The following is a 26,857-nucleotide window of genomic DNA, read 5'->3' as shown; positions in this document are numbered from 1 at the left end:
AAAAAAATATTTTAATCTCGAGAATTACGACGCCATACGGTGACCTCTCGGAAAAATTACGTCTAAAGTGAAAAAATATTTAATTAAGACCTTAACTTAGAATGTGGACGTAGAAAAAAAAATGAAAAGTGAATTTTTAGCAGCATTTTTTACAAATAAAGAAATTTCTGTAAAAATATTGTGATTTTTTTTTTCTAAATTTAGTTCTAATGGGAAAAAATCCTTCGCCCAGTCTTTTTTTCTCAAAGACCTGTGTAAAAATTTATAAAGATCGTTTGAGTAATTCTCGAGAAATTTTGCCAACATTTTAAGTCGGTTAACAGAGTTTCGAAAAAAAAAAAACGGCGCACTCAGCCTAGCTAGCCTCGAGCGCATAAGTTCTCAAAGCTGTTCCTCCGAAATTATTATTCGGATCAACTTTAAAATTGAGGAAAATATTCTAGAGGGTTTGTAGAATTTAATAAAATAATTTTAAAAAAATCGATTTTTTGAAAACTGTACACATTGTCCGGTCGAAATATTTTTTGATGTTTATAAAAGAAACTCTATTAACCGGACAGAAAAGCTGGTCCCACCACTGTCCGTTTAAGCTAGATTTTATTATATATGCACATAATAAATTTGTTTAACCAAGAAGTAATTCTCCTTCAATCATTATAAATTGTTTAAAAAATGTTCTAAATGTTTTTTTTTTGCTTGTTTCTGATTTTGATAAATTTACCTTTTCTGAAACTAAACAAATCAAAAACATAGCCTCCTTGGTAACTTCATACATAACATGTAAATTTGTTTCTACAATGTCTAAACAACAAAAATATTGACCTCAATATTTAACATATCTTCTGCAAACCAATGATATAATGTCAATTTCCATATAAACCAATCCAATCGAAACTAGTTTGATTTCTAAGCTTATAAAACCTAATTACTCACGCTTGATAAGACTTCAATACACAATTGACTAACAACAACAGCAACAAAAGTAAAATCAATCATACGCAAGCACTATCTACATATTTATGTATATCCTCTGCCTAAAATAATAAACACTATGACGTATGTATGAATTTACGTATAATATTTCTTTAAAAATTTTTTCAAGTGGTCTAGTCAATAAAAATAAAAATAATAGAAAAGTTTAGCTAGCATTCAGTCAGCGCAAGAAAAATACTTAGTTGTCTCATTTTCTCGAAATTATTTCGCGTGCTTTGAAATGAGGTCATTACTCCAAAATATATATACACATACATAAATACATATATCTACATTAATCAATATGTTATAGTTCTGCACTCGCAAATTATTAGGCTCTTTGGTTGTATATATGTACATACATAAATATGTACGTAGAATAGTGATATCAAAGAGCCTAAATGCGGTAGATGTTCGTACGATACTTATACAAACATATTTCTGTATCTATCCTTATACTTAGTATACTAAAATGTTTTGAGATTTCGGCTAAAGTTTGCCACAGTTTGCCACAAAAAGAATAATAGGCATGTTCTTGTCATTCAATATACATTTTACGACTTTCGACTATATATCATATATGTATGGTATGAATGTACTTAATGTACTTTTGGCATCATAAATTTGTTCTCTATCTAATTTGTATGCACACAAATAGTTCCTATTACATATTTCCTTACAATATTTCGCTTTGGTAAACCATAATAAAAACCACTTTATGACTATACACATAAGCAATAATATTATATTCTAGCGGCTGAAGCACTTTGTTCACATAAATTTTAAATTTTTATTTCTATTATTAAAAATTAATACGTTTAAGTTCAAAATAAAAGTAATATAAATTATTTATACCTGTCTCTTATACACATCTAGATGTGTATAAGAGACAGCCTTAGTGGTTCTTCAATAGTTTTTTTTTTTTGCAGACATTTTCACAAAAAAATGAAAATTTCGCGATAGGAGTTATATCCCAAAAATAAAAAAAATGTAAAAATATAAAATTTCATGAAGATCGATTGAGTAGTTTTCGAGAAAAACGCGTTTAAAGACAGCGCACTTAGCCTAGCAAGCCTCGAGCGCACAAGTTCTCAAGGCTGTGTCTCTGAAAATATTACTCGGAGCAAATTGAAAATTTAGGACTATATTTTCGAAGTGTTTAAAAATTAATAAGACAATAAGAGATATCGTTTTTTTGAAACCCGTGAGCCCGCCACCATAGTCCTTTGTAGCTTTTGATCGCTCGATTTGTATGGGCTTGTTCGCAGATTATAATTTTTCTATGACAAATTGCGTGGAGATATCTTCTCAAATAAAATGTTTTCGTTCAAGTATTTGATTGATTCGTTTGTATGGCAGCTATATGCTATATATAGATGTAAGATATCGACGTTTCCGACAAATGAGTGGCTTTTTTGGAAGAAAGGTTGTATGTAAAAGTTTAGATCAATATAGCAACATACCTTCTTTTTCCAGAAACCTCCCATAAACAGAAAAATGTCATGAAATATTCATATTTCATATTTTCATACAAAATCAATTCCCATAATCGGACAGTACGCAAAATGGTCACGTGACTGAACGGAAACTGATGCGATAATTGTTATTCATTCACTCCTGCCAGACTTTTTTTTCAGTAGAAGTATCATTCTGAGTTGCAGCTTCTGACTCTAAAAATATATTTTAAGCACGCGTTTTTGCCAAGCCCTCATACGTAAACAGCTCCCATAAACGGACAAATATAATTCGACGGTGCGTGTCTGGTTATGAGGAATTCCATTGTATTTAACCTTAGCCTGAAGATAAACCTAAACGTCCACCTGGCTGACTGTCGATTGGACTCCCGTGTGAAATTATGCAGCTCAGTTTCATCCATTGTCACATATAGACGCAAAAATTCGGTTCTATTACAATTAAACATCTCCAAACACTCCTCAGAATCATCAATTCGTTTTTATTTTTTTTTGTTTGTACCTGTAAGTCACGCGGCATCACTTTGAACAGAGCTTTTGCAGGCCCCAATATTAATTCACATTACGAAAAATCCTGTTCTGAAGCCGCTCTATGGGCTCTTGAAAACTTCTAAGAAGATCCGACGTTGTCGAGCCAAATTTTGTTTAGCGATGTGGCCCATTTCTGACTCAATGGGTATGTAAACAAGCAAAATTGCCGCATTTGGGTAAAGACAACGCTGTGGTGTGGCTTATAGACTGGAGTAATCATCGGTTCATATTTCTTCGAAAATTATGCCGGTGAGCACGTAACCGTCAATGGCGACCGTTATCGCGCCATGATAACCGAATGAAAGTGAAGCTCGTAATCTCGGCGACCTTTATTTTCAACAAGACGGCGCCCTTTCCCACAAATCGCATCAATCAATGGATTTATTAAGAGAACACTTCCTCGAGTAGATAATTTCACGTTTTAGGCCGGCGCTTAGCCAGCAAAATCTTGTGACATCACACCGTTAGACTTTGTCCTGCGTGTTATTCGCCAGTTACCAGTCGAAATGCTTGAACAAGTCCTCAAAAATTGGACCATCATCCGCGGCAAAATTTGAAAAGTGATAATATTCAAAAAATTAATGATAAATAATGTTCTTTTGAATAATAATAAACGTTCCCCATTAAATTAGACGTTTCCGTGGTTTTTCTTCAAAAAAGTAGAGAACCTCGAAATGGATCACCCTTTATATACATATACTACATAGTATATTTTATGGGTCTCCGATGTTTCCTTCCGTGTGTTACAAACTTTGTGATTTATAAAAGTTGATACATGTCTTTAATACATCCTTAAAAGAAATTTTCAAAAATTAATATTTTAAAAAAAATTTCCAAACAACTGTACCATAAAATGTTAAGCTCTAGTATTTCAGAACATACATTTCCGGTATCGTTTAAGTCTGTGCTACATTTACATGCATGCATGGAATCCCCACACAGCCCGAATACCCCAGCCACCCACTGAACGGCGTATATTTACAGCATTGAGCAGCTGCGTATTTTATCAACGAATGCGGCGGAAATGCGGCATGCACGAATGTCAAGGCTAACATTTCTATGAAAAATGTTTCCAAATCGTTGCATCAATGTTCAAATGTTATTTATTTCGCCGCACAAACTACCGTCTATACATGCCTGGCTACATATGTACATTCATGTGTAGGCATGCTTAGCTATTTTAAAGCTGTGAATTTATAGCGCTCCCTTTGTGCCCACACAACGGATACCGATGCGCTTACACAAATAATACACACATATGTACATACATAGGCGCATGTACATATGCTCATATGCGCGAGCTTATGGCCAAGAAGACGACGCAGTTCAACTATTTTCCTCTTGAACACACACGCAAATTACCAGCGTTTTCAGCGCGTGGAGTGCAGTGACAGGTTGAACACACACACACACACATACATACATTAATTTGTATATTTGCCTAGTTATAATGCAATGATATTATTTTTCGCATCGTTCAAAGCCGAATGCACCTAGAAATACATGCGAATATAAGCTTATTGTATACATTTCTTTGTGGTCCCATGTGGGCGCACGCTAGTTGCTGCCTCTTCCGAAAAATATATTGTGCCTACGTACAGAGGCAATAGAAATGTGAAAATAATATATAAATCAAAATTAAAATAATATACATTTTACATTTACATTTGTACATTGATGATAATAATATTCGCAAAATATTTTCCAGGGGTCGTTAAAATCGCTTATATGTGAATACTTGTAAAAGTCGTTAAAGAAAAATTACACAATTTTTTATGTCATTTATGAAAGCAATGGGACTTTCCTAACAGCATTTGTTATTGATGTTTTCCCACAAATTCATTTGTAATAAAATGTATTTTCATCTCCCAACCGACAGCTCCATCCAGTGCCTCAGGAAATAAGTGATTTCCCAGATTTATATGAACGTCCCTTTGGGACAATGTTTTACGTTGGTTGTTCTTATTTTAGGGGCATAAAATATTTTGCTAATGATTCAGTTGCTACATTTCGGTTTCGATGGCTGAGATCCATTTCGAGGTTCCCTAGTTAAAAAAAAAAAATGCAGAAATTTCAAATTAAATGGGGTGTGTTTATTATTATTCAAAAGAACATTCTTTGGCATTTATTTTTTGAAGATTATATCTTTCAAATATTGGCCGCGACTACATCTTAGATGGCCCATCCGCTGAGTCCAATTTTCGATGACTCGAAATTTCGACTGACGAATAAGATGCGTGATATTTTGCTCCAAGGCCTGAATCGAACTGTGATTGTCTGCATATACCTTAGACTTTACATGACCCTACAGGAAGCACACTAACGGTGTGATCCCACACGATCTTGGTGGCCAATCGACCGGTCTAAAACATGAAATTATCTCCACACCGAAGTGTTCTCTAAATAATGCGATGTGTGGGAAGTAGCGCCATCTTGTTGAAACCAAATACCGCTGAGGTCACGAGCTTCCATTTCAGGAATTAAATAGTCGGCATCATTTTTTAAGAAGTTTGGAGCGATGATTCCACCGGCAAACCGTTTTTTTTTTTTTTTTTTGACGTCGGATCTTCTTAGAACTTTTCGAAAGCCTATCTGGGCCTCAAGATGGGTAAAGTTGCACATAAGTTGAGAGAAGCGCGCAAAATACATTCCCTACAGAACTTAAATTTTCGTAATAAAGTTGAACGTTTAGTAAACGTTGTTCAAAGGGGCTTTTGACAAAAAAACCTGTTATATAATAGACTGAAAATCATCTTATTCCTATATCGAACACAGTGTACTTGTTATGAAACACAGGTTATTGTTAAATTATTTGTAATTTTTTCCATTAAATAAAAGGAAAGAGAACCTTAAAGAGCCGTCGCTTTACAGGCATAGATGACATTAATGACATTATCATCGCTGAAAAAGCTAAAGTGAACATCCAATGTTATACTGGACGGTAAGTCCGATGGTTCTGTGAGTAGCAAAAAAGTAGACAATACGAAGAATTGAACTTTTTAAGTAAGGTAATACAACACAAAACAAAAAAATTAGAAAACTTTCAGATTTGGAATCTGTGCCGAATTTCGTCAAGATTTCTCTTAAAAACAAAGTTTTCCACATAAGGCAGATATATTCTATAGGGGTTCATTATCGTTCTTCTTCCTGATAAGAAAAGGGGCATGTGTCCTTATCAAATCAATTTCTAAAAAAACAGAAAAATGTCCGCGCCTGTACAGACGGACAGACAGACATAGGACATGTTCCTTCTGGGTATTACAATCTTCGTACTTATCTCAAAAATCAATACCATTCTCACTAACCGGGAATACTTTTACACTGGCAGACACTGCTTGATTAACAGCTGCAGTATCTACTTAAAGCCAACACGGGCTATATCTTATTCAAAAACTGGATATTGCCGCAAACTTAATTAGACAATCATAACCTCAATATCACATTGACAATATAATTTCAGGCAATCCAAAATTATACACCTATAAATTGTTGTACTGGCATATGTATGTACATACAGTTGGCCAACACTGTTAATGCGTATCCGTTTCAGCGAATGTAAAATTAATTACTATGTAATGTAGCAGCAGGTGCATGCAACGTGAGACGACAGTTGCTGGCAATTATGAAGAAAATTAACGCTGACAGACATTCAAAATGCCAAACATGCCAAACATGCCAAAAACAAAGCGACACAAGCAATTGTAACAAATAAATTTGTGTTGCAAATGTCAATGCATGCATGTGACGCATTGTTTTTGTTTTTACTTAATACATTAATATACCCTGAACAGGGTTTTAATAAATTTGTCAAAAAGTTTGTAACAGCCAGAAGAAAACATGGAACCATATCAAATCTTCTTGTTTATTGGCGTAGACGTTTCTTCTTACAATTTGGCGCCAATTGTAGCCAGATCCTTCTGCACCTGGTCTTTCCAATGGAGTGGAGGTCTTCCTTTTTCTCTGCTTCCCCCGGCGGGTACTGCGTCGAATACTTTCAGAGCTGGAGTGTTTTCATCCATCATAACCTAGCCGCTGTTTCTTAACTTACTGAACTATGCCAATGTCGTCGTATATTTCCTGCAGCTTATGGTTCCAACAAATGCGTTACTTCCCGTTGCCAATACGCAAAGAACCATAAATCTTCCGCAGTACCTTTTTCTCGAAAACTCGTTCGACCCATCAGATGTTGTCATCGTCCATGCCTCTGAACCATATAGTAGGATGATAAGTGACTTGTAAAGTTTGTTCTTTGTTCGTCAAGAGATGACTTTACTTCTCAATTGCCTACTCAATCCGAAGTAGCGTCTGTTGACAAAAATTATTCTGCGTTGGATTTCGAGCCTGATATTGCTATTGGTGTTAATACTGGTTCCAAGGTGGACGAAATTATCTACGGCTTCGAAGTTATGACTGTCAACCATGACGAAGGAGCCAAGTAGAGAGAGCGATGACTGTTTGTCTGATGACAGGAGATATTTCGTCTTGCCCTTGTCACTACCAGACCCATTTGCTTCGCTTCATTATGCAGTCTGAAGAAAGCAGTGCTAACGACGCGGTTGTTTTGTCCAATGAAATCGATGTCATCGGATACGCCAGCAGTTGTACACTCTTACAAAAGATTGTGCCTTCTCTATTCAGCTCTGCAGCTCGAATTATTATCTGCAGCAGTAGATTGAAGAAGTCGCACAAGCTTTCGGTATTGCTCAAGAAAATTTGACACATTTTTCCTGCTCAAGAATTTACTAATTTGCTCTGACAGTCAATAACAGACCACTATGACATATAACTGGCATACAAACTGAACGATCAGAACCAAGATCTTGAATGGAAAACTTGTTTATTTGTGAAGGGCATTGTATGTAGTTTCGGTGCAACAGAAGTTAACGTTTTCTCTTGTTTTTATTATTATTTGTCCACTACTGTCATGATGATGATTTTGGCACATCGTCTGCAGTAAGCCAATTTTTATTCGTGTGCTTTGCTGCTGCTATCGGAAGTGGCTGTAAAAACCACAGCAATGCGAACGTCGACAGCGACGCCGCCAGTCATGCACTGGAAACTCCTTCATCAGTGAGACTTTCTAATAGTGACGGCTGCGATTATTGTTTCAGTTGCTGTTGTTTTTATTATTGACGTTATTATTGTTGTTGTTATTGTTGTTACTATGCTAGATACAATAAAATATTGTGATAGTCCAACATGTGGCAATAAACATGTATGCTTGCTGTTTGCCTTGTTGTTGTTACTTGCTGATACTGATATCGCGCGTGGCTCGATTCTACTTGCAGTTGTTGTTGTAGTCATACATATACATACATACGTACGAGTTGATTTCCCAACTTTTGGTGGATTCATTCATAGCGGATTGCATGCAGTAAATCAACAGCAGCAACAACAAAAAACAACAACAACTATTTTGAATTCTTTTTTGTTGTAGTAGCAGAATTGTGGATTCATTCTGTTATGCTTGTAGTTTTTGCATGTATGAGTTTGCACATATTTGTTATTGTATTCTTTATTAGTTGCTGCAACATAAAGAGTAGCGGCAGTAGCACCTTTCGTTTATTGCACAAAAGAAGCATAACAAATATGAACACAATGCGCATGCGCCACACATTATCGCACCTCGTCAATATCACACACACACACACACTCACATACAATTACACATACATATATATCAACACTGTTGCAGTTGGCAGCATTGCAACCGCTAGATCGCGCCAAATCCAATCGCATCGCTGCACAGCGCTTTTCCATTGCTCAGATACATGTATGTGCGTGTGTGTGTTTGTATGTATTCGCTTTTAACGGTTTTGCTGCAAATAGTTGCATTCACCGCACACTCAGCAGCTGCAGCAACAGCACCGCAGCGGCAGCGACAGCCTCGTGTGCGCCACATTTTCAATCACTACTCGTGACCATTTCAGTTCTCCGCCAATAATTCAAAGTGTCTGCGCCGAGCTATGAGTGCCGAAGAACCGAAAAATCATAAATATTATATTACCAATCCTCAATACTCACATGCATGTATGTGTGTGTGTGTCTAGTGCAACATAAGTGAAGTGCCAAGTGTGATTGCTGGACGCTCACAATTCGTAAATTGATTAAATATTTGTTTTACATCAATTCAAATTTTGTTCTGCCACATACACAAACAAACAATGAAACATATGTTCATATTTGGCAGCCGCACGGCCATCGTGTCAATTGAAACTTTATGTAAATTCGCTGCTTCGTGTTACAATAATTCCAAGTTCGTTTCAATGTTAAAATTGATATAAATTAAAATCAGAATTTTCGTAAGTGGGCGCTGTTGTTAAACTTGTGCAGTGCAGTTGTTGTGATGACATCGTGCGATATAGATATGCATTCATACAGATGTACATATTTACATGTCAATATTTATAACCAAAAATCACTAATATACATTGGCTTGTGGCAATATTATTAAAAATATAACAATAATATATTCTATAATTTATGGGAGTGAGCTTTTATTCAAACGAGTGTGTGTGGGAAAGTGTTTTGAAAACATTTAGAATAGTAGTATTGTAAAAAAATTATAAAAAATTAAAAGAAAAATATATGTGTGTGTTTATAACTCTGCTAGTATGAAATTAATTAATTTCTTTGTACTTACATAAATCTAAACAATGCCAAATCAAAGGTAAAAAAAAAAAAACATTTTTTTTTTAGAAATTAAAAGTAAAGTGTTCTTGGTTAAAAAATATATAAAAAAAAAAAAGTATTATACTAAATTCGAACTCGGAGACTTGCAGTGTACTATATGATCAAATTTGACCCGGACTGACAAAAAAAATGTACCTATGTATGCCTATATGATCAAATTTGACGCACGCTGACCAAAAATAAACTAATTACCAATTTCTATATGATCAAATTTTATCCAGACTGACAAAAAAAAATAATTACCAATTTCTATATGATCAAATTTGACCCGGACTGCAAAAAAAAAGTATACTAGTATCTAAATCAGAGGCTTGCAGTATACCATCTGATCAAGTTTGACCCGGACTGACCAAAAGATACATTTTGATGTGTGTTAATACAATTTTATATTGTCACCTTCAAAATAAGCTCTTTTCGAATCAATACAAATATGCCAACCCTTTTTGCAAAAAATTCAGGTATTGTTTTTTTTTTTTTTTTGTACGATTGTAGCATTTACGCGCTTCATACCAAAAACATTAACCAAAATGTAATCAAAACTTGTTAAGCCGATCTACAGGGTTTGTCCGGAAAGTAATGGGACTGAGTCGATTTAAAAAAATTTATTGAACCAATCGTTAGAATTATGCATGCTGTTTGGATCCCCTCTTTCGTCTCAAAATGTTTGTCTATCATCGGCCTTTTCAGCGGAAGCTGTTCGCAAGAAAGGCGGTGTGAGTCTGGGCGTTGTCGTGGTGCAACTTCCAATCGGCTCGATGTCTTGTCGGACCTGGTTGACCCTTCGTTTGAGTCTCTTGAGGATTTCCACGTAAAACTTGGCGTTGACGGTTTGTCCAGGAGAAACAAATTCATGGTGAACGATGCCTTTGATGTCAAAAAAGACAAATAGCATCGTTTTCACTTTGAATTTGCTCATTCTTCTCTTTTTGGGCTTGGAGACGCCGACGTGTGAGACTGAAGAAACACACCACTTCTTGCTAAAGCGACATATGGGTAAGCCGGCTTGATCATATCAAACGTCTTTGTCGCAAATTTACCGAGTTTTCGGCTTGCACCACTGACAGAAACACGTCGGCGAAAATGTTTGACCTGACTCTCCAGGTGCTGACCAACTGATCAGCCGCTTGTTCGTTAGCAATCGTGTGTTAGGAATCCAGTCGGTGCGCGCAAGCTCCGAAGTACAGTCGCGACGGAAGAAAATCATTCCTGTTCCTTTCCGGACAAACCCTGCATAAGAGCTGGCGAGATCCTCTGCTATTTTTAACCGCATTTTTTAATTAATTAGTTAAAAATTAAGAGAGTATGATGGACGACCGAATCAAGGAAATATTTCTGATCGTAATTAAGTAGGCTGGTTAAAATATACTTAATTAGACGTATGAACCTCTACAAAAAACTCAGTGAGCATTGTACGCCCTGTGCGCTTGCGAATTCCGATTCCACATTCATGAGCATTATAACTGCCGATGAGAGATGGGTTTATAAGTTTGACATGCAATATCTGGGTACTTTTTCTTACAATGTATTTCGTATTAAACTGCAACTTGTTTCTGGCCACAACTGTTATCAAAACTTTGTTACAATTAGGTTCATGAAGCTCATCCTACCTCTGGAGAGACAAATTATTATTTTGAATACAAAACTTATGTTATGAGGTTCCGAGGTTTTGGTCTAATTTATATCTTAGTACTAAATTATTTGAAGCAAATAACTTTCGAAATAATATGTTCCTCATTTAGTAGTCGAAACAGTATCAGAATTTAGTTCCACAAGAACACATAGAACACATATCTGCACGTAAATAAATGAACTGCTGCCATGCACTACAATGCAAATTCAATATGTATTTTGTAAGCAAAGAGCAGACAGATAAACAGAACAAAAATATGCTTTTATTCTTAGATTTAGTTTTGAGTGATATACTATATATATGATTGCACAGTCACTACAAGAAGTGTTCATTATATTTTAAAAATAAGTTGTCTTATTTTACTTATGCACCCGAGTGTACACGCTTACTTCAAATCCTCTATCTGTGCGCAGCAAAGTAACAATAAACTATTGAGATTGACGTGATCCGATAAGTGGTCGTGAAGCACTTGAGAATCCAGTTCGGAATTCTTCAGCGAATTGAAGAAGTCATTGACGTTTCTTCGCTTTAATGAGTGCCAACTATTCATAATTACATGTCGAACAACAACAACAAAAGCAACGTGTAGAAATTTGTGTCAAACAAATTATTGTTTGTTTTTATTTTACAACATTTACAACAAATTAAAATATTAAACGTGTGACTAAATGTGTTTTTGGTGGATTTTCAACTTTCTATGTTTTTCTATTTCGTTCACATTTCACTTTCGCTTTTTTGCTTTTGTTTCATATATTTTACACTTATATGTATATATAATATATGGTTACATATATATTATATGCATACATATTTAAAAACATATTTCACTTAGAAAAGTTTTTTAGCAAACCAAAAGCGATTCAAATTGGCTCCTCATTTGGACATGCCTTTGATATACTTTCAAAACTRAAGCCGGAGGCGCATTTGGAATATTCTATTCATCTTTGTATGAATTTAAGCGTCGTGAATTCGACCACCGTTTGTTTGATGTCAGAAAATATGACTTGTCTTGTCATCGTTCACATGGAAAATCAAAACTATCGGAGCGGACGTTATGGCCAATAATATCGCTGTCATCGGCGTGCGCCAGCAGTTGTACATTCTTGTAGAAGATTGTACCTTCCTGCAGCTCGAATTATTTTCTCCAGCAATTGAAGATGTCGCACCTCGTAAAGTCCTTCCCGATTCTGAGAGAGTTTTCGGTAGTAATCAAGGTCAGTTTACACAGCCGTTTTGCGGGGATGCCAAATTCAGACATAGCGGCATAAAGGCAGCTTCTTTTCGTGCTGTCAAAATCAAATTTAAAATCAACCAAGACGTGCTGTGTGTCGATCCTCTTCTCACGGGTATTGGCGCATAGTGAATTATTGTCAGATGTTGATTTTCCAGGCCTAAAGGCACACTGATAAGTTCTAATCAGTTTATTGACGGTGAGCTTAAATCTTTCACATATTACGATCGATAAAACCTTATATGCGATATTGAAGAGTCTTATCTATCGCGTCTACTGGAATTGGGCAGACCAAACTTAAATTCAAATCATCGGGCATGCTTTCGTCCGGCCATATTTTACAAAGAAGCTGATACATGCTACTTATTAGTTCTTCCCCGCCATATTTAAATAGCTCGCTTATCGCTTTGTTGTTTTTCAGACGGTTAATTGTCTTTCGAACTTCTTCATGGTCGGGCAATGAAACCTCAACTCCATCGTTATCGATTCGGGTATCCGATAAAAAATAATAAAATGGCAATAGATCAGGTGAATCCAGAGAGTGGTTGATGAGAGAATTTGTGATTTTTTGACCAAAAACTCGTTCAATATTTTGGGCTTCAATGAATTCATGGCGAACAAAACGCACACACACAAATCAAAGTTAACTGAGACAGAAACAGCTCCACCCTCATACTACTACATGCCGCAGCCAGACTTTAGTCGAAAAAGATATCAATAAAGTAGAAGCTTATAATATTAGTTCATTACTAAAATAAATTCGACTACACATCACTAATTTCCAACCATTGGCTATTTTACTATATACATATATATATATATATATATATCGCAGATAGTCTAGGTCTTTGAAAAGCATAAATTGAATTTAATAGTTAAACCTCTCTAATATTTAAATTATTTATAGCTTTATGTCTGCCTTGATGAGCGATCTATTGTGAATGTATGTATGTTCAAGTATATCACTCTGCCTTCCTTAATGACACTTTTATAAGCGATGAAGTAATTAATAGTTTATGATGTTATTTTTCAAAATTGGGAACCTTTGAAGAGGATTTTGACACAAAAACTAAAACAATCGTGCGGGATAGAGATGTAATGTACAGGGTTTTTGAATTGCGATGTTGGTATTCTGTCGCTTTAATCAAGTTGGAGAAATCTACTAAGTCCTTCTATCCAAACCGTTACCGCAAAAGAAACCTTGGAAAATATAGTTTTTTTACCAACTTAGAGATTATTTTTAAAAAACGTTGTTTTAATATTTTGCCTTTAATTTTTGCGCTTAATGTAAAAACACTTTAATGACGTTTTGATCTTTAAAAGCCAAAGCGCTTTAAACAACGTATCCGTACTTCGAATTTCTGACTATCACTCGGTAGGTCGTGAAACTAAAAGTCAATCGTAGGAAAAATGCATTCCTAATCGGCTTGTAATGTCAAACCTAATGACGGTTCAATTTGAAAACCGATTTCATGCGACTATCGACTAGGATAGTCCAACGAATTGTAGAAGTCATCCGAAGTATCTTACAAACTTTTATATCTCCCAATGGTAAATGGTCCAACGGATTCGAAGAGTCATCACAAAAAATGTCTTAAAAACTTCTTTATCTCTCACAAGTTCAGCCGAAAAGCTGTCCTCATCTCATCTACTATTGACTCCGATCGAAAGAAGATCCAACGGTGTTGAGGAGTCGTTAAAAAAAATTACTTAAACATTTCTATATATTTCACAAGTTCGTCCAAACATCTAACTTTTCTCATCTACTATTGACTGGGATTGATAGAAGGCGAAACGGTGTCGAGAAGTCATCACAAAAATGTCTCAAACACCCTTTTATCTCTCACAAGTTCAGCCAAAAGTCTGTCGTATTTTACCTACATCCCGCCCTGATTGTGTGGCCCTTTGATACGGTTCTTCTACGCTATATGATTTCTTCTATGTAGCAAATTGTTTAGCTGTCAGTCACTCGAAGAAATTACTTTGTACGTGTGTATGTGTGTGAATGACTAATGCAAGTGAGCAAGCATAGCTGTAAGTTGCAGCGTAGTGCTCTAGTATCTTGTACATGCTCGGGACGCATTCAATTGAAATGAGTCTTCACTAAAACAAAAAGATCAATTGCAAAAGGAGGAATAAATGAACGTGTGAACTCATTTAAAAATAGCCGCTACACTAACATATATACACACAAACATACCAACCCTTCCTAATGTCGCTTTCTGTTTGCTTTACAGTTGCCGTTGCAACGTCGGTGGATATGGAAGATTAGACTGAATTGTGCAGCCAACGCTCGAGAGGCGTGCGTGTGCGTTTGCCCGTATCACTATTTTTTTTTTTTTATTGTTTCTTCAACGAAATTCAACTGAAAGTGTTAGAAGCGCGTAAAAATGTTTTCACCGGCGTCCTCGGCACACACACATCGTGGCAATAAGCGAGAGGCCAAATTGAATGCTACAACCGATTTGGATGATGACGATGACGACAGCAGCATCATTGATGACACCGATGTGGATGTAGCCGTCGATGTGGACGTCAACGAGGTGCCCACACAAAAGCCACATTTTCTAGACGATGCCATGCCGCCACCCGAAATGGTCGCTGACTTCGAACGCGTGCTAAGTTTTGGCGCAAAAAGCGATGGTGGCACACATACGACAGCCGTTCCTAGCAGCGGTGAGCAATTGAAAATGGATAAAAAGTATGAACGCGACGGTGAGATTAGTGACTATGAGTTGGCCGCAAGTGGGTATACAAAGAAAGAGTTCACACAGGACGATAATACGTTGAATCTGCCAAGTGGCATTGGCAAGAACACATTTGCGAAACCAAAGCATTTTCTCGATGAGAATCCCATACCGCCAGACTACATGTTGCTGGCGACCGCCGCTGACCATGACTTGCGGCGCGAGCACCGCAGCCTAGACCGCAATTTCGAGCGACAAGACGAACAGGAGTCCGCACTCCTTGCCGGCCAATTGATGAAGAGCAGCAGCAGTAGTGGCGGTGGTGGTCGCAAGAGTTCACTGGATCGCGGCGGTTATGGCGGTGGCGGAGGTCATAGTAATGGCAGTCACAGTGGCAGTATGTCGAGTTCGCGCACATCACGTGAGCGCAACAAGGAGCTTACTTCCTCGTACACATTGTCGCGTTTTCTACACAGCGCCGAAACACCGTCGCCACCACCGGCGCTGCAGCGCAGCATACCGAAAGGTGGCGCTTGGGCGAGCAGCAGTGGCAGCGGCAGTTGCAGCTTTGACAGACTTTATGGCAGCTTGCCAATGGCACATGCCAGCGGCGGCGGCGGCACAAGTGGTGTTGGCGATAGCAGCTGCGCGCTAGGGGTCGATGACATTGTCGATGGCGACCGGCTGGGTCCGAAAGTGCAGTGTGTGTACTCGCTGCTCTCGATGTTGGGCTCCAATGACCCGTCGGAGATGTCAAAGAAGTTTCTTGAATTGTCGCGCACGCCCGAAACATGCACTGCGCTGCGACGTGCCGGCTGTGTACCGCTGCTCGTGCAAATGATGCACTCCGATGGCGATGATAGTGTGCGAAAGTGCGCCAGCATGGCACTGCACAACGTCGTACACAGTCATGTGGATGAGAAGACTGCAAGGCGTGAGGCGAAAGTGTTGCGTTTGCTCGAACAGATATTGGATTATTGTAATTTCTTGAAAACGCTGCTGCAGAGCGGTGGCGAAGCTATTGCCGATGACTCCGAACGGCATCCGCTGGCGGCGATATCGTCATTGATGAAGGTGAGCTTCGACGAGGAGCATCGTCATGCTATGTGCGAGCTGGGTGCACTGCAGGCAATACCGAACTTAGTGCATTTGGATCACGCAGTGCACGGACCGAAACCGGAGGATCAGTGTTGCAATTCCTTGCGGCGTTACGCACTTATGGCGCTTACAAATCTCACATTCGGCGATGAACACAACAAGGCTTACTTGTGCAGTCAGAAATTATTTATGGAGGCTTTGGTGGCACAGCTGGACTCGGCACCTGACGATTTACTGCAGGTAACTGCCAGCGTATTACGTAATCTGTCGTGGCGTGCCGACAGCAATATGAAGGCGGTGCTGAATGAGATTGGCACGGTGACGGCTTTGGCGAACGCCGCTATGAAAAACAAAAGTGAGAACACGCTCAAGGCGATATTGTCGGCCTTATGGAATCTATCTGCGCATTGCAGCACCAATAAGGCGGAGTTCTGTGCGGTAGATGGCGCGCTCGCCTTTCTCGTCGACATGCTTACCTATGAGGGACCCAGTAAAACTTTGAAGATTATCGAAAATGCCGGTGGCATACTACGTAACGTCTCTAGTCACATCGCAGTGCGCGAGCACTACCGACAAATACTACGGGAACGCAATTGTCTTTCGATACTGTTGCAGCAACTTAAATCCGAGAGCTTAACGGTGGTGAGCAACTCTTGCGGCACACTGTGGAATCTATCGGCGCGCTGCCCGGAGGATCAGAAATTTCTTTGGGATAACGGTGCAGTACCAATGCTTCGTTCACTGATACACTCCAAACACGCCATGATCTCGGAAGGCAGCGCCTCAGCGCTTAAGAATTTACTCAACTTCCGACCGGCAGTGCAGAGTCAAAACCAACTAGATCCAATCGCCCGTTCGATGGGTCTACGAAAACTCCCAACGCTAAATGTGCGCAAACAAAAAGCGTTACAACAAGAACTCGGCGGCAAACAGCATGCTGAGACCTGTGACAATTTGGACATCAGTGGAAGTGGTGGCATAGCAAAAGAAGATGGTCAACTGCTGCAACACACCGCTTTGAGTGTCGTAATGCATGCGCATCGTCAGCGTTATGTCGCCGCAGCAGGTAGTGCTGTGCCGCCCGGTACTTCAGTGCGACTTACGCGCTCCGCCATGCTAACTAAAAGTGAAAGTCGCGACTCAGTCTTTTCCGCGAAGTCAGATACTGCATACGAGAATTTGATGCGCTCCCATTCGGCATCAGACGCCAATCGTAAAAAGCTGCCATACAGCGGAGCTGCGGCAGTGACAGTGTACTCGCTGGAAAATGATGCAGAGTCCACAGATGTGGAGCAGCCCATCGATTACTCGGCCAAATATTGCGAAAAAGATGCAAAAACGTCGAACGAGCTCACAACAGAGCCGGCCTCGGGCACTAACAACACCAATGTCACATATCAGGAAACTGATTTAGATCAGCCGACAGACTTCAGCTTGCGCTATGCTGAGCATCAAATTGAAACCGAATTGGACGTGTTACCCTCTGAGCAGGCGGGCCGCAGCAGTAATGTTGCTAAAAGAAGCGGCGCAGTCGAAGGCAGCACAACAGCACCGAATCGCGCACAGACAGCAGTAAGCGATGGTAACGAAATACTGCTTATACTCGAGGATACCGTAAAATGTTACCAAACGGAGGACACACCTTACGTTATATCCAATGCTGCTTCAGTTACGGACTTACGGCAAGCGGTAGTCAAGTCTGAAAGCACCGCAACAGCAGAGACTACAAAACCCACAGAGAAGCCGAAGAAATACCAAAGAGTACAACAGATGCACAGTAATGTCGGCGTACAGGGTAACGCCGCTTATGGTTCGGGCTCCTATACACCCGAAAAGCCCATCAATTATTGCGAAGAGGGCACGCCCGGCTATTTTAGTCGTTACGAATCGCTCAGCAGTCTGGATGAATCACCGCCAACACAACAAACTCAGAATAAAGAGGCTAAAGTGCCACATACTAAAACCGCCAGCAACAATTCAGCCAAAAAAAGTAGCAATGAACTTGATGCTGATTTAAATGCTCACACACCTGTGACACATGTCAATGTGCCGGTGGTGCAAAGTAGTGGCAATGCCACCACAATGAATTCGGCACAGGAGACGCCGCTAATGTTTTCGCGTCACAGCTCGATGGATTCGCTGGTCGGGGAAGGTGAGGATGAGATTGGTGTTTGCGATGACAAGAGCTCGGTAGTTAGTGACTTCAGTCGCCTGGCAAGCGGCGTCATTTCACCGTCCGAAATTCCTGACTCACCTACCCAGAGCATGCCCCAATCGCCACGTCGTCACAGCAACGCTGGACAAGTGAACAGCAGCGGCGGGAGTGGCATTGGTGCGTTTCTGCAGGGCGTTTCGCCGAGAGCTGCACCACGTGGTTCCGCTGTTGGCATTGCTAGCGCTAGTGCTGGCATCGGGCTGCGCGGTAATGCTGCTGTGGGCGAGGAAACAAAACGACCACTGCGTAGCGTCTTCGAAGATGATTTGAGCACTTTCAATGTTGAGAATACACCGGCGCAATTCTCGTGCCGCACCAGTCTGAGCAACCTGAGTATACTGGATGATGAAAACAGCCTGCCACCATCGAGGCAACCCATTGAGGGCGAGAACAACACACAGCCCGCTATCGTGTCCGAAGGTTTGTTGCGATTGCTCTTATTAGAACGCATATAACTTTCTTACATTCTTTATAACAGGTGAGGAAGAGGAGTCGACTAACAACATCGACGACATACTGCTCGCCAATTGCATTAATATGGGAATGAATCGCACAACCATAACAGCTGCCGCGTCCAAGAAATCAATGGCGCGTGCAGCACGCAACCAAGCCGTTGGAGACGCACAGTTACCCGCCGATGAGCCGAGGCATTACTATACCGAAGATACACCGGCGTTCCTCTCAAAGGTTGGCAGTAATACAAATTTGTCAGCCTTATCTATCTGCTCCAGCAATAATATGGATGAATTGAAGGAACCACAAGGGCCGGCCACAACTAGCGGTACAGCCGATAACCGACACTCGCTTACCTTGTCGGATGACGTGTCATCAAATGCCTCGGAGAGTGGTGCCACCGGTCAATCATTCGATTTGTTGCAGCAATGCATTGAAGTCGGTATGAAAAAACCGAATACACAAACGAAAACACACTCAAATCACGCCACTGTGGCACAACAGCGACCGATGCGTCCAGCAACGACGGCCGATCCCATAGCCATGTTGCGACGTGGTGGCACCGCATTGCCGCCATATTTACCTGTCTCAGATGAAATGAGTAAATATTTGGTGGAGGATTCACCCTGCAATTTCTCTGTGGCTTCGGGTCTATCTAATCTGACTGTAGGCTCTAGTTTAGTGGGACCCGCTGTGACGCTAAAGGGCAGCAATGCGAGGTGAGTTAATAAACCACCAAAAACAACAACAGTAACCCGACTGTGGTCTGTATGATCCGAATTAAGTCTGCCTTTTTTAATTTTTAATATTTCAAGCATTGTTTCAATTAACTAATTTACTCATATTATCAAGCAAAAGCTCCATAATTTTTCACTTATTCAATAATCCATATTTATTTATTATCTTTTTCTTAAAATTTAGCGCTGAAAACTCTCCAAACATGCCTGCAGCTGCAGAGGCTCCGCGGGCTAAGTCCGTAGCGCCAGAAGAGAGTGCGCGCTTGGAACAAAAATGGCAGGATGATTCGCTTAGTTCGCTGTCCATCGACTCTGAAGACGATACGAACTTGTTAAGTCAGGTGAGTAATGAATTAAATGCATAGCAGTACAAATAAATTAACAACAACACTGTTCGTGAAATTTTTTACTTTTGCTCCGCGTTACAGGCTATTGCCGCTGGTTGCAATAGACCCAAATCGAATCTTGGTTTTAGTAGCACATCGTCTACCAACAACAATAACAACAACAATCGCAATAAGCGCATATCACTGTCCGCTTCACAGCCAATACCCATCAATGCGGCCACCTCGTCATCGTCACTCAATTCCAGCGCCACAGCACGACACTACCAACGACAGCAACAACACACAAGCGACCGCAATGCCGGTCACACTTCCAGCACAGCACACCGCTATCAAAATGGCAATGATTCTTACAGTTCGGTGGATTCGAGCGACTCCAATGATAACCAAGCCAAATCACTCTTTGAGCTGTGCATACGCACCGGAATGCATAAGCCTACACGTGACGGTGGCAATCACCGTCGCCAGCATCTAATGAGTAATCGACGCAGTGGCAACAGCACCACCACGCAATCGAATCCGAATTTGAAACAATTCGATTCGTTGCCGCTGCAATTGTATCAGCAGACGAAAACAGCGCCTTTGCCGACCAATACGTCCACGGCTTTGCCGTGCACAACCACAACGGTTAATCGTCATTTACGCGAACGCGAGCGCAAAGATGAAAAATTGCTGTTGGAATGCATCAACACTGGCATTTCGAAGAAGATCGGCAACAATGCTATCGGTGGCGCCGGGAGTGTAGGCGGTAGTGCTGCGGCCGCGTCCGTTGGCAGATACACTGCCGACAATAGCGCACATTCAATGTCTATGCCAATATTTTATGCGGGCGATGGCAGTTACAGCACTGGGACCGGGTCAAAAAACGTGCTGGCTACGTCTGCAGCTGCACGGGCGCTGTGTCACCCACACGCGGCTACTTTATCCTCAAATGTGCTCAGCACAGCAGCTCCAGACGTAACAAAGACGAACAACACCGGCTACAACAACAGCAACTGCACCACCATCAGCAGCAACAGCAACAACAACATTTGCAACGACACCAACAACACGTGCAACAGCGTGAATTGTTGGGAAGTGAGGGACACCAACAGCGTCGACATCATAGACGCAGTAAAAAATCCAGCGATGGCCACCACCATCACAGCACCCAGCGACGCAAATCTTCCAAATCACGCGAACGCAACAACCGAACAGAAAACGAACAGTACTGGGTATAAGCAAGAGCAAGAGCCGGAACCGGACGACTTAAATAGTCTATCTACTTCGCTAGACAACACTGCAACCAGCGACGATTCGAATGAGTCGTTCATTATAGAGACCACAGTGTCACTGGAGATGCGTCAATCGCGCTCTTCGCCGCCACTTACCACATCGCAAAAACACAAGGATCCCGATTTAATGTTAAAGTCCGTGGAGCGGCTAACGTTGGAGTTTGTCTCTTCAGCAGAACAACTACGTACCAATGCCACTACTGTAACTGCGGACTGCATTGCTGCTGAGCAACAGCGTGCGACATCTGTTGGCACGAGTATATCCATCGGCGGTAACTCGAATTCCAACAACACTTGGAACGAGGATACCTGTCCCAATGATGATGTCTCGTTCCCCAGCGTCAGCGTCACCGCGCCTGTTATCGCTTCATTAAACTATGACGACGAAGACGATGATGATGATGATGATGATGCAGACCAGGCAACCGAGGCGGACCACAAGGATTTGCATGATTTTGCTGAAATTACACCAATAAATGAAGAACAGCCGCAACCGTCCCTCTTGCTACTGGAACGCGCTGAAACCGCTACACAGCCCAGTTCATTGGAAACGGAAACCGAAACCGACACTTTGGTGAATGAAGGTCGCAGCCTGGATATACCATGTTATATTGCAACGCAAGAGTCGACCACCAGTAGCGGCCTAAACTTCCAGCTGGGCGGTGCTGTACAATCAGCAGCGCTTTCTCTGGGCGGCGGCCATCATATGTTGTATGGCAGTAACAGCAATGCAGCTGCTGCAGCAGCACAAGCCGCCGCGGCCGCAGCCGCTGCTGCAATGACGAACTCCACCATCATTGCTATTGAAGCGCGCGCTCTAGCTGAGAATCTACAGCATGGTGGCAGGGTGAGTGCTGACGATGATGAAAGCATCGATTTGACATTTAGCATGAACAGTTTGGATTTGGAGAACATACGTCCACCTTCTGGTATGGAATCGCTTAACATATCTGGCTACTACCAGCAGGAGTCACTTTCCAATACATACCACTCGCTTGGTGTGCTGCAGCGTCGTAGCGGTAGCACCCCGCAAAGTCCACAAATGATGCTGCGCTCACCGAAGTTTCCACGCAAGTCGCTGCCGCATGGTTTGGTCGCGAAACGCGCACTAGGCCAACTGCCTGCTCATCTCAGCGGCAGCGCGGAAAGCGTAAATTCCAGTTGTAATATGTTGGAGAACATCAAGCCGCCATCATTAATGGACGAACTATTGGATTCCATGATCAGTGTGGCAAGCATACAATCGGAGGTGGCAGACGGCGAATGCAGTTTGGCTACAACTCTATCGGCTGCCTCGAATTATGAGACAGCGGCGGGTGGACAAATGGAGTGTGCTGACTATGATGATAATACCGTTACGCTGCAAAGTTGCTGCGAAACCATGCCGCACGATATGGATGTAGAAGAAAACTCTTTTCATAGTGGCGCCGGCAGTACACCACTGCCAACCGATGATTATGAATTCAGTTCTGCCGAGTCGACACCACAAAAATCGGCTGCTTCACCAACGCCGCCGAATGGTGAAAAACGCACACTGACGCCTAAACAGAAGCGGAAAGTGGCAAAGGATCGCTATCGTACCTACACGATATCCTCGAATGCGGTAGTAAATGAGGAGGAACGTCGGCGTTTGGAGCTTGATGAGGCACAAATGACAGACGAAACGTTACAGATCGAAATCATCGAAACGGAGGGTGCCACTAATGGCAGGTGAGTTTTTAGCACGTTATGCGAGGAATGTTTTTTTCGTTCTCAAATGGAGTCAACTTTACAATTTTAGACTTCGTGTACATTTCCTATATGAATTAAATTATAATGTTGCCTAAATGTAAGCGCATTTAAAAATTAGCGCGTTCATTTTATTGCTTACAATTAAATTTTTAATTTTATCGAACTACTTTGATTGCAGCTCCAGCAGCCGCCGACGAGCAGATGCCGAACGCTATCGAACGCAAACAATTGTCTATACAACTGAAACCACAACCACAACGACAACCACAATCACAAGCAATGAACTGGAAGCGCAAGAGATCAACGCCAGCGCGGATGAATCTGCCGGACCGTATTCTTTGACTTCCACAGACGACTGCACTTCGGAAAATATGTCTTCGCTACGTGAATTGACACATAAGTTCAAATTCATTAATATGCCCATTCATACATTGAAATCCGCACCAGAAGCAGAAACCACCGAGGTGAGAGGAGCTCCCGATGGTGGTGACTGCTTAACCAGCATGGAAGGCGATCAAAATTCGGACACAGAGTCGCGTCATGATCAACAAGAAGCATACAATCGTGGTGAAAACTATGCTGATCGAAGTGAAGAAGAAGAAGCAAAAGAGGAAAGCGATTCAGAGCATCAATCTGTAGTAAAGACACCAGCGCGTGCGCGTATCGCCAAACCTATTGAAATACCTGACATACAATCAGTCGCCAATGCCGCTGACGACCAGGCGAAAATTGTGCGCGGCCGCAAGAAACCGGCCTACATTTCACCTTACAGCATACAGTATCAGCGTACCATATCGCCGCAGACACGTGTCGCTACAAATAAAATGCTGACGCAGCAGTCAACAACAACAACGCAGGCCAAGACCGCCAGCACACGCTTGGCGTCACCGAACAAAGCGCAGACGCACGCAAACGTGGACGCAAAAACCAACGTGGCACCACCACCTCCTCTGGAAAGACAGGGTACCTTCGTGCAGGAGGAGCCAACCATTGCAACATGTCAGGTGCCGGTTGTTGTGTCGGAAGTCAAGGCATCTTCTGCACCGAAGGCTGCCACAACTGCGGGCGGTAGCCCACAGCGTTCTTCGAAATTACCAACAAAACGCGCAACCGCCGCGGCCGCTTCCAAATCCAACACAGCGCTCATACAGCCAGCCACTACACGAAAAATACCGATTGCAACAAAAACCAATTCACCCAAACATCGCAAAGTCACCGCCACTATCGGCGCGACTACAAGCGCCAGCATGCCGCAGCGTTCGAACAGCAATGCGGCCATACGTGTGACCAGCAGCGCGGCGCGCATAACACGCGTATCAGCAACAACGCCGCCAACGCGCAGCAACTCTAATCTGAACAGTCGTGACACAGCCGCAACAGCGGCGGCGAGTGCCACGAAGAGCGCGGCAGCGAAAATCAATCAAGCGCAAAGTCGCATCGCCAACATTTGGAAGCGTGTCAATGATGCTAAAAGCAAGCAGCAAGAGCCGTACAAAGCGCCGCGCATCAATATTGCACGCGGCTCAGCGGCCGTGGTGAGTAAGTTGAAGTCACAGCAAACGAAGTCGTCGCCCGCGTTAAATGCGCCGAAGACAATATTGCCGGCGCGCACGACTGCGCCACAACAACAAAAGAAACAAACGCTGATACGTAGCTCGACATTTGATAACACGCCGAATGGCGACGTGGGCGCGCTGCAAAATGTGCCACCGAAAATGGCAGTCAATGCTGGAGGTGGCATGTCAGTTGCGCAGCGCGGAGGCAGAAAATAAGTTTCGTGTAAAATTTTTGGCTTGAAAATGCACAAAATGCTCAAATAGTAAAAAATGTGCGGCGCCGTGGGGAGTAATGTCAAGTAAAGACATTTGAGCGACGCGACATCAGAAAAATATTTGTTTGGTGGCTAAGTGCGCTTCTGCTCTCCGATTTGCGTTTAACTTATGCCAAACGCAAAAGAACAATAACAAAAACCCTCATTTGAACAACTTTTAGCAAATCAATCAAATCAGTTAGTCAAAACTAAGCACTTAAGCGCATTTAAGTATCTCTTTTAAGTTAGTATCTAATCAAAGTAGTGAAGTAAATATATACAAAGAAAGGACCGAAAGCAAAAATCACGAATGTTCTCACACTACACACAATTCGTTTGGGGGCGACTAATTTCACTGCATGGTAGGCCAAATTATAAAATAGTTTAGAAAATACGAAAAATGGGACAGCGCCGCGCGTTAAATGCGCGCACAAGTAGTCAAATATATACAGAACATGTACATATATATATGTATAACTATGTAAGCATTAATGAAATACTTGCGAAAGCATAGAATTTTGATAAGAGATAACGGTAAACGTTCGTTGCATGCAACGCATATAAATGCGCATGCTTGCTGGCTATCGATCGCTTGTAAGCGTTTACGTAAATTCTTGCCAGAAGAAAAAATATAGCAAGAAAGTGCGTTCTTTACAAATAATCAAACATTTATTTAATAATAAATACATTGATTTTATTACGAATATTTGTAATGAAAGTTTGCGTCAAAAACCGGTACACTTACTGTCTTGTCAACACTCGTTTTAATCACTCGTTGTGTGTGTGTGTGAGTGTGCCTAACAGCCGGTTGCTAAGCAAAAGTTTAATCACACTCCATTAGTGCACAAAAATGAATTATCGCTAAATTAATGATTCACAGGTAATTAAAATGCCAAATTTTAATTGCTTCCGTAATGGCAAACAACGTGTCTTCGTATACTTCGGCATTTGAGGAAAAGGTTTTTTTTTCCAAACTCGATAATAGAAATATGCTTTTCGCGCTTAGTTAATGACTAAAAATATATTTGTGTGTGAGTAAAGCTGTTATATTTGGTATTAATTACACAGTTGGCATATATTATTTGGTTTGTCTGTACTAACTGGAATATACCTAGTACATATATGGTACTTTAATATGTTAGTTACCACACAATGCGCAAACTTTGTTGAGCAAAAATTATTGAAATGTGTTCAATGCTTGGTTTCAGCGTTTAATTTCATACTTTATCAGACTTAAAAATTGAAATAGACAAATTTTTCTTGCTAAATTGTCTTCATTTCAATATGCAGTTTGATAAATTTGAATTTGAAATTCACTAGCCTTACAATCGAATGCAGAAACGCTGGATTTCTAATTATTTTTTAATTTATTAAAATGCTTAGAAATCCAGTTTTCGAAGTACAAGTTTCCATTGTGTTTTTGTTGAATTCTTTAAAAGCTAACCCTTTTTATTTTTGAAAAATTTAAAAGCATTTTAATGATTTATTAGTGTAGACTGACATAAATTAATTGAAATGCTTTTAATTTTCCATAAATTCCTCTTCAAACCTATTTCAATGTTTGCGCTCAACAAAACAGCCTTAAATTGAAACCAAATTAATTACCTTATTGTTTTTAAAATGTTTTGGCTCGTTCATTTTTACTTAATTTTAGCGCGTACTCCTTACTAGTGTGCAGTCTATAGGCGGCTGTTTAACAATTATTTATTATTGTCCAACATAAATATGCAAAAACAAAATATATATAAAATATGCTGCAAGAATTTGGTGCACAATTGGTGGGTTTTTCAAATGGTGTATGGTGTATGAGCTAGCAACAACTAATTTTTTTTATTGCAGAAAGTCTCAAAAACAAATTGCGACACAAAAAAAGTAGTTTTGAAAATTCTAAAAACAATTTAAGCTCAAAAAAATATTTTTCATATTTATTGTGTGTAATAGATAAATAAATATATATAAAGTAAAAAACAAACATTTGT

The 26,857-nt window shown here is 40.8% G+C and overlaps 1 protein-coding gene across 3 annotated transcripts in view; it reads left to right on the top strand.

Moving 5' to 3' along the window:
* Positions 1–26,580, top strand: part of LOC108966598 (adenomatous polyposis coli protein) — a 29,808-nt gene extending 3,228 nt beyond the window's left edge. For all 3 annotated transcript variants that reach the window (XM_018929593.1, XM_018929601.1, XM_018929607.1), the window contains exons 2-6: positions 14,767–18,949; positions 19,008–19,701; positions 19,904–20,060; positions 20,148–23,047; positions 23,247–26,580. In XM_018929593.1, coding sequence (XP_018785138.1) covers positions 14,920–18,949; positions 19,008–19,701; positions 19,904–20,060; positions 20,148–23,047; positions 23,247–24,840 — 9,375 coding nt within the window. In that variant the 5' untranslated portion in view covers positions 14,767–14,919 and the 3' untranslated portion in view covers positions 24,841–26,580. The remainder of the gene's footprint in view (positions 1–14,766; positions 18,950–19,007; positions 19,702–19,903; positions 20,061–20,147; positions 23,048–23,246) is intronic.
* The last annotated feature ends 277 nt before the right edge of the window (positions 26,581–26,857 follow it).

The sequence above is a fragment of the Bactrocera latifrons genome, unplaced genomic scaffold, assembly GCF_001853355.1.
Source record: "Bactrocera latifrons isolate USDA-ARS-PBARC rearing strain unplaced genomic scaffold, ASM185335v1 scaffold_10, whole genome shotgun sequence".
NCBI lineage: Eukaryota > Metazoa > Arthropoda > Insecta > Diptera > Tephritidae > Bactrocera > Bactrocera latifrons.
This window is presented reverse-complemented; position numbering and strand designations above follow the sequence as displayed.